General features: G+C 39.7%; 1 protein-coding gene across 1 annotated transcript in view; it reads right to left on the bottom strand.

Moving 5' to 3' along the window:
- The window catches only part of PDK3 (pyruvate dehydrogenase kinase 3), a 54,687-nt gene that overhangs the window by 5,460 nt on the left and 33,839 nt on the right, over positions 1 to 15,388 (bottom strand). Inside the window, exons 5-10 of the mRNA XM_066545445.1 lie at positions 13,485 to 13,574; positions 10,122 to 10,199; positions 7,929 to 8,005; positions 6,594 to 6,695; positions 5,874 to 5,984; positions 777 to 890 (exon numbers count right to left, since the gene is read on the bottom strand). Of these exons, the coding sequence (XP_066401542.1) occupies positions 777 to 890; positions 5,874 to 5,984; positions 6,594 to 6,695; positions 7,929 to 8,005; positions 10,122 to 10,199; positions 13,485 to 13,574 (572 nt within the window). The remainder of the gene's footprint in view (positions 1 to 776; positions 891 to 5,873; positions 5,985 to 6,593; positions 6,696 to 7,928; positions 8,006 to 10,121; positions 10,200 to 13,484; positions 13,575 to 15,388) is intronic.

Here is a 15,388-nt window from a genome sequence, read left to right as displayed (position 1 = left end):
AGATTTTTGGTCAGAAACATTTTAGTGGATTTGTCACTGACATAAAGCAGACAGCTACTCCAACACTTCCCCTCCCCAGAGCACTTGGGCTCTGCCAGCACACTGACCTGTGGGGGCTGAGCCAGTTCAGTGCCCTGAGCCACCTTTTTCCTCTGAAAAAGGCCAGACAGTTTTCCTCTACACATACATGCAGAGGATCAAACCCATCAGAAGCAGAGGAGTTCACAACTCACTTGCCATATACAGCAGGGCACAGTGACAGTGCCAAGCCAACAACAACCTACATGAGCTATACACTCTGTTCTTTTAAACTCCCTGATGGAATTCAAGCAGTGTCAACCTTTAGCCCCTGAGTAGCCTGGGCTGTCTCAAAAAATGACAATAGGATCAATAGTCTATTGCATCAAGAACTGCATGGAATAGAACATATTTGCTAGTCAGGAGCTGGCCAATAGCCTTGTCATTTCTATTGTGGCCAAAACTTAGAATCAAAAAGCATTAACCAAAATTATCTCTTATCACTTGTAAGATTCACTACTTATGACAGATTAACAAAATGCAGCAATCCAACATAGGGACTGAAAAAAAAGCAAACTAACAAGTGTTAGTGCTAGATTACTATATATAATCTTGGGGTTTAGGATTTTATGTAACTGACTTAGGTAAAAGTGTCAAAGATAGCAAAAAGAAATTTGAAAACAAGCTGAAGAGTGAAGAGAATCTGCTACAAACAACCTGCACTGCATTACTAGTTTAAAAAAGGGTGAAATTCATACCTTCAAATAAATAACAGCATCTGAACCCACGCCTTCCATTGAGTAGAGTTTAAGGTCACCTTGAAAGTACCTCGCGTACAGACGGGAAATGGGCAATCCATAGCCAAACCCAGCCTGCAAAAGCAAGAGAACAAAGGTAAAAACATGATGAAAAGTTAAAAAAATGCAACAGACCTCTGCATTAATTTACAAGAGAGGATACCTAAATATTAGATTTGTATCAAATTCTTTTTGAAGCTTTCCTTTATGTCTCAGCTTATACTCTAAGTCCATATTCAGCCTTTTGAGCAAACTCCTTTTTTCCTGGGCATTAGTTTTTGGTACAAAAAGGGCTGAGTCCTTTGCTAGAAGTCCTTTGTCCATTTGCACTTTCTCAGAGGCAGGCAGGTACCAGACATGCTGTCAGTAACCAGCAAAGCAAACCAATGCTCTGCACAGCTTCCTCACTGTGAGGACCATTGCATTCTTTCTTTGGAAAAAATCAGAGTTTTGAAAGCAGATTTTTTCTCCCCCAAGCCTGCAATCGTTCTCTCAAATGTCTCCAGACTTAAAAACTACACAAGAAAGCCACAGACAACTCCTGTCTGCTTCATCTGGGTCACACTATTAAGTGACTGCTGATGCCCCAGTGCCACAGAGATCAGCAGAGTCCTGCAGAGAAACACAGACTGACAGAAGGCAAATTATCCTCTCTGTTTAACAAAAGATCAGGATTCCACAGCACTGAATGATCTCCTGAGGACTGACATGCAGTACCATCCACACAATTTTCAAAGCATAATGGACTTGATGGGTCAAAAGTTTAGATTTTAAATTGACAAAACTAATATTCATAACCATGCCTGCAACAAGATCAATCACATGGCACCTCTTCCAACCCTCCCTTGTCAGAAAAGCTGTAAGAAAACCCTCCAATTCTCTCTCACTGGAGCCAGGGAGTAAGATTTTGCTTAACATGACTTTCAGATGACTGGCTGTGTGCTGAGAACCACAGAGGGTGGTTATGCACCCAAATCCCACCTGAACTTTTCAGGATTATCCAGTGCAATAAAGGAACTATTCCAAACACACAAGCATTTGGAAAAAAATCCCCAAACATATACAAGGCAAGGTAGTATGGGTGGACTATGAGAAAAAATAAACACTTGAAGCTTTCAAAAAACCAATAAATTCATTCCACAATAATATTTCTACAAAAGCAACATGACAGAAAGTGATAAACATGCCCTGAATTTTATAAACAAAGGCCTAAAATTATACCAAAAAGAGAATGCTAAGAAGAAGGATTTGCAAGCATTATGTACAGCTAATATGTGGTATCACTTTATAGGAAATCCTTGAGGGAAAAGTGAACATTAAAGAACTTGTACTACAGTGTCCACCACAAATTCTCTTGCTGTCATCTACTACAATATCTTTAGGCCATTTTCCCCGTGTTTTTACAGAATTCTAAATTTAATATAAAATTGGTTTACAGTTGCTCACTTACTTCTCCTGAGCAAAATGAGACACTGAAATGCCCTTTTCACACTGCTTGTCATAGCTATTAGTGTCCCTTAATAGAGTTAAAACAGTTGTTTAGCTGAACTTTTCCCAACATCATGTTTTAAATTTCTCAGAGAGAAATTTCATCTCCCACTAGAGACGCATCACTTTCAAACATCTGGCCTTGAAACTTCAGAGATTTCTTTCTTAACCTCTAAAAAATTTATTTGGCTGTCTTAGAAAGTACTAAAAAAAAAAAATTAAAAGCTGATTTCCTCCTCTGGAGACTGGACAATAAATACAATAAAGAAATTATAAAGCACAGCAGCCAAAAGGCAACTTGTGGACAGTCCATAGCCCAAAGACCAGCTCAAGTAAAGGGCTGTATCAAACACTACTGAAAACACGTTATACATTTCTCACTCCAGAACTACCCCTCCTTAAAAGCCAATTCTGTTTGTCTCCTGTTCCTTTATGCCCTGTGCTAGCCCACATCATTATTTCATACAGCCCTCTTTCACACATCTACTGTCAGCTCTCTGCACTGCCTTTAGGGTGCTGTCCAAACCAGGTAACTTACAAGAATTACAGACAAGAGACCCCAGATGAGAACCTTGTTAAATCCTGGCCTTGCAAAGGGTCTATTTTGCAGAAGAGAATTAACAAGAGGTGTTTACTACATAGATCTGTGCTTGACCTAGGGGACAGAACAGTCTGTGATGGCACACCTGCCTTGAGAAAGGAAAACTCCTTAGAGTAAATTTATCATTAAATGTTATGGTATGCATTAAACAAAAAGCAAGTTATTACATTTCTGTGTTACTAGCATGGACAGATTTTAATTAAAACTAATTTAAGCCACATTTCTCCTACTATAAACAAATGCTGTCAGAGAGAGAACCAATAAATTCCCTAAGAAAACCCACTATCATTACACGACCATGTGTTTAATCTCTACTCTGCGCAGTGGAGATGAACCTAAAACCCACTAGAATCTGAATGCTGCCATGGTAACAAGGTTTCTCAGCAGGATTTAAACAACATTTGCAATGACAGGGAGTAAAAAATTTTCCCCAATCAAGAGAAGGATACCTCTCTTCCACTGCCCAATTCCATGTATGTTTCATAAACTAGACAGGGGATCATATAACAACGGGAAAGAAGTTAGAACAGAAAAATATGTCTGTTTACACTTCACCTCAGCTTAGCTTAGAATATTACCTAAATCAAGGATGACACACTATCAGCCTTCTGCAGCACTATAATTCTTTAGTGGCTTGGTCTTTGTCACTAAAGAGACTCCTTCTGCATGGACATCAAAGAGGATTTATGTGGAACCTTTCTGCTGAAGGATTTTTATTTCCAGACTGACATACAAAGCACTGCGTAATTGTTTTTAACCGGATCTGGGCCATAACACATAACATGTCAAACTTCACTGGTGAGCCCTTGTTAGTGGCAAGATTTGGCACAGACTCAGAGTTTATGACTTTTTTCTTTCTGCACATACATATAATAATAGAACTGAACAGCTTTTCTCAACTTTCAGTCCTGTGCAGGCATTGGTCAGACTCACAGGGCAAAAGCTGCCAGACTCACAAGAGAGGGGGATCCTCTGTAGGTTTGACTACAGTGGCATAGACTGGGAAAGGAAAATAAAGCCTGAAAATGGGATATAGAAGAATAGCAAAGATAAACGCCACAGAATCAAAGTAAGCAGTTTTGAAAATGAGGAAGTAAATATAGCAATGCATTGCTAAAGATGCACTGAAAAAAAGAAAAAAGAATTGTGTCAGTCCTAAGATGAACACATTTTACAATCAGAGCTACAAAGGAAGAGACAGTTTAATAGTGAATACAAGTGGTAATCAAGGTGTAAGTTTATCCTGAGAATGAGTTTCAGGAAATCCTTGTAGACTGATAGGGTAAATTGCTGATCAAAAGTGAGACAGAACAAAGGCAGATTATGCATCAAGAGAGCTTCTACCATTTGTGACAAAGAAAAAAGCTTATATTTGAATTAAGGCCTGTTGCCTCTCACCACATTCAAGAAGATTTTCTATGAAAAAGCAGAAGCTTGAAACACGAGACTGACATGTGCTGTAGAGGAAGGAGCTGTGAAGGATCAGTACCACGTAGTGCAGACACAGGACTGGGTTTCACACCTCCCACAGTGCAAAGGGCAGACCCAGTGCAATGCACTGCCATGCCACAATGGGGTACCCACTGTGGACCAAGGCAGCACCATAAAGACTTTCTGCTCATAAGCTCAGAGGAACTTTATTACCTCTGAGTCACTCTGAAGTGATTTTACCCTCAGTTTACTGTTAAATATTTTATACCCAAAATAGTCACATGGACAAGAGGGAACAGCCCCAAGCTGTGCCAGGTATGTTCAGGACATCAGGAAGAATTTCTTCACTGGAAAGATTGTCAAGAATTGAAACTGGCTGGCCAGGGAGGTACTGGAGTCAGTCACCATCCCTGGAAGCATTAGGAAACAACTGGACATGGCACTTGGTGCTGTGGTTTAATTCACATGGTGGTGCCTGGTCAAAGGCTGGACTTGGTCCTGGGAGGTCACTTCCATTCTTAATGATCCTGTGATTCCATACCCTGCCCCATTATCCATCTGAAGGCACTTGAAGCACAGAAGGATCAGCAGGGGAGAAAAAAACCCAACTACTTAGGAACATGCTAGATGAGAATGTTCCTAAGCAGGGAAAGGAAATTTCTTAGAGAATCAACTTCTCAACAAGCTTAGAGAGAAAGGATTGCATCAGCAGCAACAGACATCAGAAGAGGCAAAACACAGTATCTGTATTAATCCACTTACTGAAACCAGACAAGTGGAACAATAGCTATACAATTTTTATCACAATGAGCCAATATGCAATTTAATAAAACAATTTAGAAATAGTATTTTAATATTTTTTTAAATCATGCTTGCTAAAAGAATCTACACATTCAACACTGAAATAATTTCCCTGCCTAAAAGAAACTATGGGGAAGTATTTTTTTATTTGAAATATGGCCCTGATGTATCTGAGAAAGCAGTATCACAGAAGATATTTCCAATTTAATAGGAATATACCAAATACGTTCATACCATATGCAGGATTTGGTATGTTTTTTGATGTGTTTAAGTCCATAACTTCGACAAAAATTATCTTTAAGCTTCAGTATAAGCTTATGCATTGCCAGAAGGTGCTTCTCAAGTGCTGAGCAGTGTGGCCCAGCTTTTTAATCCATTTATGATAGGAAACTTAGATTAAGAGTAATTTATACATCAAAGAGGAGCTCATTAGGTAATTCACCTGCTCAGTAACATAGCACTAATGATCCTGCCCATTAACCTGTGAAAACACTGTGCTTGTGCAGATTTTTTATGCTTGTTTCCAAGAATGTAATGTCAAGACAAAGCAAAGTAATTTTCTATTCTGTAGACTAAGTGATGATAACAGAATACATTTTCTCCTGTTCTATCTGGAAAGATTTGCTAATGATAAAATATTTCCTCAATGAAAACCTGATCCAGCAGATTGCAGTGAAGGGCAATGTAAAATCAGAGTATTGCAAAGGGACATTTAAACACATATTGCAATTGCTTACCAAAGGCACAGCCCTCGAGGGCTCCAGACTGGGCCTGGGTGCTGTTGAGTACATGTAGTTAAACAATCTGTCTATTTTTCTTAGAGGTACACCTCCACCTTTGTCACTTATCTGAGGAATGAAAATTGAAGAGTTTCAAACATTAGATTCTGGAAAAAAACCCACAAAACATCAAGAAGCATTATCTAAATTACTTTAGAAATTAACTAAAGGAGCAGTTAGGGACTTTGGGGCTGTCTGGTTTGGAGAAAAGTAGGCTGGGAGTGACCTTGCCATGGTCTACAGCTTCCTGAGGAGGGGAACTGGGGGGTGGTGCTGATCTCATCTCCCTGGATCCACCAATGGGACATGTGGGAACAGTTCAAAGTTGCAAGCAACATCAGGGGAGGTTTAGAGTGGACATCAGGAAGCATTTCTGTATGGGAAGGGCAGTGAAAGAGCAGAACAGGTTTCCTGGAGAGATGGTCAATGGCCCAGGTCTCTCAGTGACCAAGATGCACTTGGACACTGCCCCTAACAAATGTGCTTTGGCTACTGGTGAGCCCTGAAGTGGTCAGGCAGGTGGACAAGATGCTCCTTGTAGGTGCTTCCCAACTGAAAATATTCTGTTCCAATGAATATGAAGCAGGTGATACAATAATTAATTTGCTTTTTCAAATTAAAAGTCATTCTACTCTAAACCTGGCAGGTTTGGAATGTGTATTGTTTTTAGGCATTTACCTTAATAGATAGATCTTCTTTCCCCAAAGTGACTAAGGTTTTGATCGATGGATACGCTTCTTTCTTACCTTCATGCAATTCCACTGTGGCTCTCATTGAATTCTGAAGATAAAAGAAAACACAGTCTCTTTGATTCTAACTTTAACATAGAAGATTTTTCTGACAGGCTAGAACTTGAATTTATTTTGTAGCATCCACTCTGTCCTACAGTTGTGTACAAGATAGAAAAGCCTGTATTTAACACAAATTCAATGAATTGCCCAGTTAAATTTTTACATTTCAACTTATTATACATACCTTTTATTTATTTGATATAGTCAGAAAAAAGAAAGCAAGACTTTTTTTTTTTTTGGTCCTGTGTGAAATCAAGTAAATATATCCACAGGATGAGAACATCCTTCACCTCCATCATCACCACACCAACAGTGCCATTCATCACAGAGAGCTACTTTTGATTTTCTCAGCCTGGGTCATGTGTAAGTTACCATCTGTCCATCTGACTTCATGTTAAGAGTTTCCAGTGCTAGTCTCAGTTCTTTACAGGTACAACTTACTGGCTTCAGCCTGTTTCATGACTTCATTTCAGCCTGTTTCATGACTTGGACCAAAAACATACTCACATGTACTGTACAAATTCTCATCTGTTCTGCTCCAAAACTAATGTTACAAATGGCAAAATGGGAGAAGACCTCAATGAACATAGTTGACAAATTTCAGAAATCAAACCCCAAAAAACAGTACTTTGAAAAAGTTTCTCTCTGGCCAAATACAAGTTTTCCTCTCAATTTCTGGCATTCAGCTGCACCACCTAGAGACCTCCTCTCTTCTTTCAAATGATATAGCAGCTCTCACATGTTCCATTTGCACTCTTGTTCCAATTATTCAGAAAATATAAAACCAGAACAAAGCATGTAATCTTCACCATTCAAAGATACAGGGCCTGTTTTCACAAAAAAGACACTGATCCTAACCTCAAATAGGTTAGGATCACTGATCCTAGTCCTCAAATATGCAATAAAGAAGCAAGCTCATAAAAACTGCAAGGTTATGAATATTCCATCACTGCAAACCCAGACTGTCATGAGTGTTCTAAGTTAATCAAAAAAGCTACAAAAGCACAACAGGAGAAGTGGGAGGCCAGGCAGTTTTTAAGTACACAGGGTCATAAGAGAGGGACTGAAGTCTGGCTTTTGAACAAGTGAAGAGTGTTTGAAACTTAAGGATAAGCTTAAGAAAGGAAAACTGAAATAATATTTAAGAACTGTAACTGAAAGGAATCAATTTCAACAGCAATAGGGTCACAACCCCCCCCCAGCATTAATAAGTGCAACCTACCTTGAATAATTCAAATAACATATGAAACAAATGAGAAGGTACATAGACTACTTGAATAGGCTTGTTTGGAGCTTTAGCTAAAAAAAAAGAGAAATAAAAGCATCAAATAATTTTCCTTCAGAACAGTATTTTGTAGCACTGCTGTTTACCAGAATAACACACACATGTAGGCACAGACAAGTATGTAAGCATGTTCCAATTTTCCCAGTGCAAAATTAGTTCCATGAAGTAAAACCATAAATTTTAGTCACTGCTATCACCTGAAAGACCACATTATAATTATGATCTTCAAATCCATTCAGTCAGCAGACTTTGTTTAGATATGAAAATTTCACTAAGTAATGGTTGGTTTCCTACAACAATGTACACTAACCAAGAAAACATTCCTAATTAAGTAGGAAAATTTGACATGCTCACATAGTATTTAAGCATATTTGCTGCAGAGAAAGATTCTTAAAGTAAAGAAAACCCCACTGTTTAAATATTCTGAATTCAACTACATATTTTCCCTTCATTAAAACACACAAAATATAAGTATTCACAAAAATTTTCAATTATACTTCAAACAATATCCCAGCTTGCATATTCCAAGCCATCACTGAATTGTTTGTCCACTGCTGTCCCACTGTGAGTGTTCTAGCAGAGGGGTATGGCTTGGCACAGGTCTGAATGCCAGAGTGCTCACTGATTGATGGGGCAGGAAATAATACAGCTGCATTTAATACATTCCAGGACACTTCTGGGGCTGAAGATGAAGTCATCCCTGAACATTCATGTATCTACTGGCATTAAATTATGCAGTTACAGAGAGTCAGACTGAAGGGAAGTCTCAAACTGTCTGCTTCATACAGAAAAATCTTCCAGGAAGATTTAAATATGCACAAAGAACATGACTGGAGTCAACGTCATTCCTTTTGGCACTGAGGGCTGGTAACAATCCCAGTCATTATTTTAAGAAACATGGTAATGAAAACTCCTAGGAAAAGGAGAAGACCAAAACAATGCTCTGCAAGGCAACTTGATATTTTATTCTGTTATTTTTGTCTGTCCATACTCCCAATTCCCTCATGCTTCACTGAAACCAAGGCAAACTGACTCACACTTGTTAGAGGCACAGAGATAGAAAATGAGTCATTGTTGCTCTTGCAAGGTAATTTGCAAAGCTGCTTTCCTCATGTTGATAAGCTGATTTAAAGGAAACACATAATTCTTTATTCACTTTTTTTTTTTCTTTAAAGCTCCAGCAACTTGCTTTCTCTACTGCTGGATCTTTTTACTTATGCCTTCAGATGAATTTTGCATTGATTGAGTCCTCTGCTGCAACACTCAGTACTTTTATCTCTAGAATCACTCAGTTTAAAAGGGGAAGGCTGGGTCCTTTGTATTTAGGAGAGATGGGTGGCAATGCATCATTGCTGACAGCATCACCTTGTGTAGAGAAATATTTCTACACTGCTCAGTAGTACTTTGAGCAACACACATTCCAAGTACCACACTCTCCCATTGAGTGTTACCTATTTCTGAGACTTTTGCAATTCTTCTGCTGAAGTTTGGAACCATCTTAGTCTTATGTTTGGCTGCTGTCCAAAATCTGGGAGAGGATCACTCAGGAAATTTTTTTTAACTAAAACAAAATAAGCTCCCTTTTGTCAATAAAATAATGAACAGAAAGCAGTCAGTATGCTGACACAGCCTGTCTCATCAGTTTGGTGTCATCCAATTATCATCTCTGCAATCAACTTGAAACAGATTTCCATGTGAGAGGCTTATGATAGGATTTAAAGTATAGACTACCTAATAAAAATCCCAATTTTGCCATCTTACACAGAAGGGCTCACTACTGTGTTGAGAATGCCAGTGGAATTCATGGGCTTATAAGCATATTTTGGAATAAAACAAGTTTGAGTTCTGTTAGAAGATGAGACAGCAGGCATATTTCCTTCTCAGTTATGAGGAGTCTTGGTTTATTTTCTTTAAAGTGATAGTGAAATTAGCAGATAAAGCTCTGCTTTCAGCACAAACAAGTACACATCATGATGATAAACTATAGCTCAGGTGCCTACATAGACACATTAGAACAAAAGTAACTGCATAGTTCAAATTATAATTTACAATTAAATAACAAAATTAGGAATCACAGATACCAGAAATTTATTTTCTTACACACATCAGTTAAATTAATTTCATAATTACCATTGAATTCTTCAACTTCCAGATCAGGTGCCACTGTATAGTACTGTTCACATAACATCTTAGCTGTTTCATAAGCATCTACAAAACAACAGAACAAACATGGATTTATCAAAATCAAGCAATGCCAGCAGTGTCCATCCTCCCTGTGAAGGACCACAAACAGAACACTCACTTTGAGCACCAGTTTACAAGCATAAAGCTGGTATCCAATCTAATCCCTTTTTTCTCTCTACACTCATAGCCCAGTTGCCAGGAAAGGGAAAACTCTATCTAAAGCTCTACAAAGAAAAGCACAGTACTGGAGAGAAACTATTTTTCTTCTTTGTTCAGGGCTTGAAAACCAGAAGGATGTAATCTTAGGCTGACCATAACATCTACTTATTTTTTATTTCCTAATCACAATTTAATACTTGTTCTTTCCATCCAAAATAAAAAGAATGACACTGCAGCCACAAATTCAGGTTCTCCAAATAAAATAAGTATTTACAATACTTAATTTTCAAGGTCTCTTGGGGGAAAAGCTGGAGAAGATTCTTTGTTTCTTCTCACTGAACCAAAAATGACTCCCCCTGAAAATACCTCCCCATAGACCAAATCAGGCTTTATGTATTGTTGAAACACAATCAGAAAGTGTAAGTTACCCTTTGTCACTAGAGGTGGCCCCTAAGGTTCAATACCAGGCAATATTGTTTAATTTACCCATCTATGACTTGCAGGAAGGGGCAGAGGCCTCCTCAGTGATCTCACTGCAGGCCCAGAGCTGGGAGGAGTGGCCAACACCCCCGAGAGCTGGGCAGCCCTTCAGAAGGGCCCTGACAGGCTGGAGGGATGGGCAGAGGAATGGTCTGGAATTCAGAAAAGGCAAATGCAGGGTCCTGCACTGGGGAAGGACCAGCCCAGGCACCAGCACAGGCTGGGGGTGCCCTGCTGGAAAGCAGCTCTGCAGAGAAGGGCCTGGGGGTCCATGGACAATGAGCTGTCCATGAGCCAGCAGGGCCCTGGGGCCAAGAGGGCCAAGGGGATCCTGGGGTGCATTAGGGACAGCAGTGCCAGCAGGGCAGGGAGGTGACCCTGCCCCTCCACCCAGCCCCAGTGAGGCGTGTCTGGAGGGCTGTGTCCAGTTCTGGGCTCCTCTGGACAAGAGAGACAGAGATTCCTGGAGCAGATCCAGTGAAGGGAAACAAGGATGAAGAGATTGGAACATCTCTCTTATGAGGAAAGTCTGAGGGAGCTGGGCCTGCTCAGCCTCGAGAAGAGACAACTGAGGAAAGCCCATCACTGTTTAAAAGTGTCTGCAGGGGAGGTGCCAAGAGGATGGAGCCTTTTGGAGGCTCTTTTCTGTGATGCTGAGCAATAGGAATAGAGGCAGAAATTGATGCACAGGAAGCTCCACGTGAACATGAGGAAGAACTTCTTCCCTGTGCAGGGTAGGAGCACTGGCACAGATTGCCCAGAGAGGGTGTGGAATCTCCTTCACCGAAGATGTTCAAGAACCACCTGGGCACAATCCTGTGCCAGGTGCTCTGGGATGGCCCTGCTTGAGCAGGGAGGGAGGTTGGACCACATGATTTGCTGTGCTCCCTTCCAACCTGACCCATTCTGTAATTCTGTATTTGAAAGATTTCTTATTGTTTTCTTAGCAAATCTGGGTCAAACACTCTGAGTGCAGGCTAACATTTCATCTTCCTCTAGAAGCCAATTCTCTAGCAGAGTCCTATGACTGTGGAAGAGACTGTGAAGTTCAAAGCATGCTTCATGGTGTGGATGGAGATTAAGCAGCAATAGCAGTGAGAGATTTATTGGTAAATCTAAAATCCTGGCTCCAGAAAAAACCTGAATTTGCTGTCAGCTCAAAAGTCTCATTGCAGGACAGACAGCGAGACAGAGAGAGCCAGCTCAGGCAGCACAGACACAGCACTTGGTGCAGCTGCTTGAAGCAAGATGTGGCTGTTTAAATCATTTCTACGTTGTCTGAAGGGCACACAGGGCTTATAGCTGCCACATACATTACCAAAATCAACATTTTAACTGATCAACTGCTCAGAAGACTGCCTGTGAACCAGAACATTTGGGAGCTAGCACAGCATACAGAACATAAATTAACCCTTCCACCAATTCTAGAAGGAAAAGGCCTCGATCACCATGACAGGACTGTACAGCCCCTGTCTTTAAGCCATTTTATTTTTCTGAAAGGCAACACTGGACACTGTTTGGTCAGTTTTGTGTATGATCTAGTTTAGCTACTTGTTTGAAAACTGGACTTAGCACTGTCTGACACTGTGCACTCCCCTGTCAAAGGCAGCAACTGTGAATCTGATGATCAAAATTGATTCAAATATTGCTATTAGAAGGCAAAGCTAAATAAACAACATGGCTGTAACCTACAAAATGCTGAGGCCAAAGTGGAATAAGGTCAATCAAAAGGAAAAAAAGCTGATGAAAAAGACCACCTCAGGAGCCAAGAAGGGGTAGAAAAAAAGCTGTAAGAGAGCTGTAAAAAGCATTACAAAGTGAGCTACCTTGCAGGTCAGACTTTGAGATAAGAAAGGCTTCCCTCTCACTTCACCAAAGGTTGAGAGAAAGTGAAGAAACACATTCTACCCCCCTTTGCAGCTGCACAAACAGCAGCAAAGGACAGAGCCTGCAATTCTCTCCAACAGCACGACCTGCATTTGCAAACAGACGCACCCAGAGTGTGAACCTTCCATGGAGATGTTCCTGAAGCAGGAAACATTGCCTCATGCCTCCTTGCTAACGTTCTGAAAGCAGGTAAACATTCACAACACAGAGCAAACAGGACCTGCAGTGTGACTGTGCCAGGCCAGTCAGGTACAACCATCACATCCATGTCTTCTGCAGGAGACAGAACAGGCCGTGTATGATCAGGTGACAGAGCAATGTGGAGCTTCACTGGGATAGCTGCACACCTGAGGACATTTTACTAAAAGGCCTAGCTAAACAAAATTGAAATTTCACTTACTCTTAGTTTCCTGTAATACCTCATGTGATACAAAAGCAGTACATGAGAACCTGCTTCTAAGTATTTCAGGAAGAAAACACCTGAAGTTTAACAAAACATTTAGACACTTTATCTGATATTTCAAAGTACAAGTTAAAGCTATTAAAAATCAAATTGTGTTCTTAGTTCTGTTAACAAACTAAAAGTTTCTCTCATTTCAATAATGAAAACATTAGAAAGGCTCAATAAGCCCCAGGCTTTATTGTGAGCAGTACTTTCATTTAATAAAATAAGAAAAGAAGAAATGGATCTAAATCACCTTCAGTTGCTTGTATGTCAATAAATTATTTCTGAATATTTTAAATTAGGGGATTTCAGTAACAAAAATATTAACTTCATCTTACCTTTAACCACCTCTGCCACATCACAATTAGGATCAATACTTCCAATATGTTTGGGATGAGCAGGATTAATATCTCCACCAAACAGAAGTGCTAAAATAAAAAAGAAATGGTAGTAAATTATTTATTACCCTTGAGGCAGGCCAGAAAGTTGGAATCTGATGGTATCTGAGATTTACTGGATACTGCATCATTTTGTAAAAAGATACTCCAGCAAGTTGCCAGAATCCTCCTTTAAGGAGACTACTTGTCTAACTGCTCATCTTCCCTCCCTTTTCTTTATTTTCAGTTTTTACAGTCAAGACTAGTTAAAACAGAATTCATGATGTGGGAGGGTTAAGGTGAAAACCTACATTTCAAAGCAGATCACAAAAATTAGATAAAATTAAAATATAAAACACTCCATTCATACTGTTATGTCAGAACAGAAGCACTCACAACAATGAAAACATTACAGTAAAAAGGACTGTGGAGCTGTAAGGCATCATTAGAAGCCTTTAACACTCACCTAAGCTGCAATTTCACAGCAGGCACAGAGGTCTCACTCACTCCACTCCCTGGATCTCAGCAGTATGATCCCCACTCCCTCTCTGTACAAGGGTCTGCTACTCACCAGACCCTTCACCAAGAGTTTAAAGAAAACTCCCAAAGTAGAAAGGTTTTGTACTTTATTTCAGGAGTGATTTTCTGCCATTTTAGCAAGTAAGTGAGCTCTGACATGAAGCAGGTGCAGCATGAGGTGAGCAAAAGTCTAAATCTGAAAGCTTTTCCTACCCTGGGCACAGCAAGCTCACACACTGGGCACTGTGTCCTGCAGAACAGTTCTGGAGGAAACAAACAGTCTGCCAGGAATGTAGGAACAGAAATGCAAACCATGCAAAAACCTGGATTTGCATTCTGCTTTCCAATTATCTTTTTCTTCAGTGCTTCAAGATTAATATTTGCCATTACAGACAGACCACACACTGCTAACACACAGACATTATACAAGGTTAACTAAACTTTAAGCATCTACAAGCAGTTCTAAGCTCCAAACAATTAAAGAGGAGGATCCACAGGAAAAGCTAGTTCAGTTGAATGACTCAAGTTCAATATTTTAGGATTACTGCAAATTACAGTAGCACTCAGCCCAGGAATTATACTAGGACAATGTTTGTACTCTATTGCTAGAACTCTTCTTTGAAAGCCTTTTAACTTGGTTTTATGTCTGTCATTTCTCTGCCCAGGTGCAAGTAAAGAAAAAGCTGTACATTTCTCTCATTTTCTGTGCTTTGCCACATTCAAGTTATCTGTACACACACAGCAAGGCATTTGGTTAATTAGTCACATGAAAGGTTACTGGAAAGACACACAACTTGTAGTAAAACACCTCATACTCCAGCATTTGCATTATCTGCAGCATACAACAACTTCTAAGAGCTCAGAAAAGCAAAAGACTGAGCAGAGAATGAAGTTCTAGAGCTAGAAGGCACAAGACACACTAAAGCAGATCAGAAGACTGTCCTTAACTTTACACAGATCACTTTCTGCATGGTTACACATACTGGTTAATAGGAGCTGTGCAAGTAACTCCCTTCACTCTGTAATATGAATATAAAAAAGCGAGTTTATTAGTAACAACAAATGAAACAGAACCTAATGACAAAGGATGACTAATTCCAGCATTTATTCATAAATAGGAAATAGGAAGTAAGGGAAGACAAGAGATGGAATTTAAAACTTCAGTTAGAAATACTCAACCTTCTTTAGAAGGCAAGAAAGTCTAGATAACTTCCTGGAAAAAACAGGATGTATAGTACCTAACCTATTCAAAATATATAGCATCTTTGCATTTCATTATGAAATAAATGAGCTCTACAAACTATGTTGAAAACTCTGTGAGCAGAAGATACAGCTACTCTACTACT

The sequence above is a fragment of the Molothrus aeneus genome, chromosome 2, assembly GCF_037042795.1.
Source record: "Molothrus aeneus isolate 106 chromosome 2, BPBGC_Maene_1.0, whole genome shotgun sequence".
Lineage (NCBI taxonomy): Eukaryota > Metazoa > Chordata > Aves > Passeriformes > Icteridae > Molothrus > Molothrus aeneus.
Note: the sequence above shows the minus strand (reverse complement) of the source record. Positions and strands in the feature narration are given on the sequence as shown.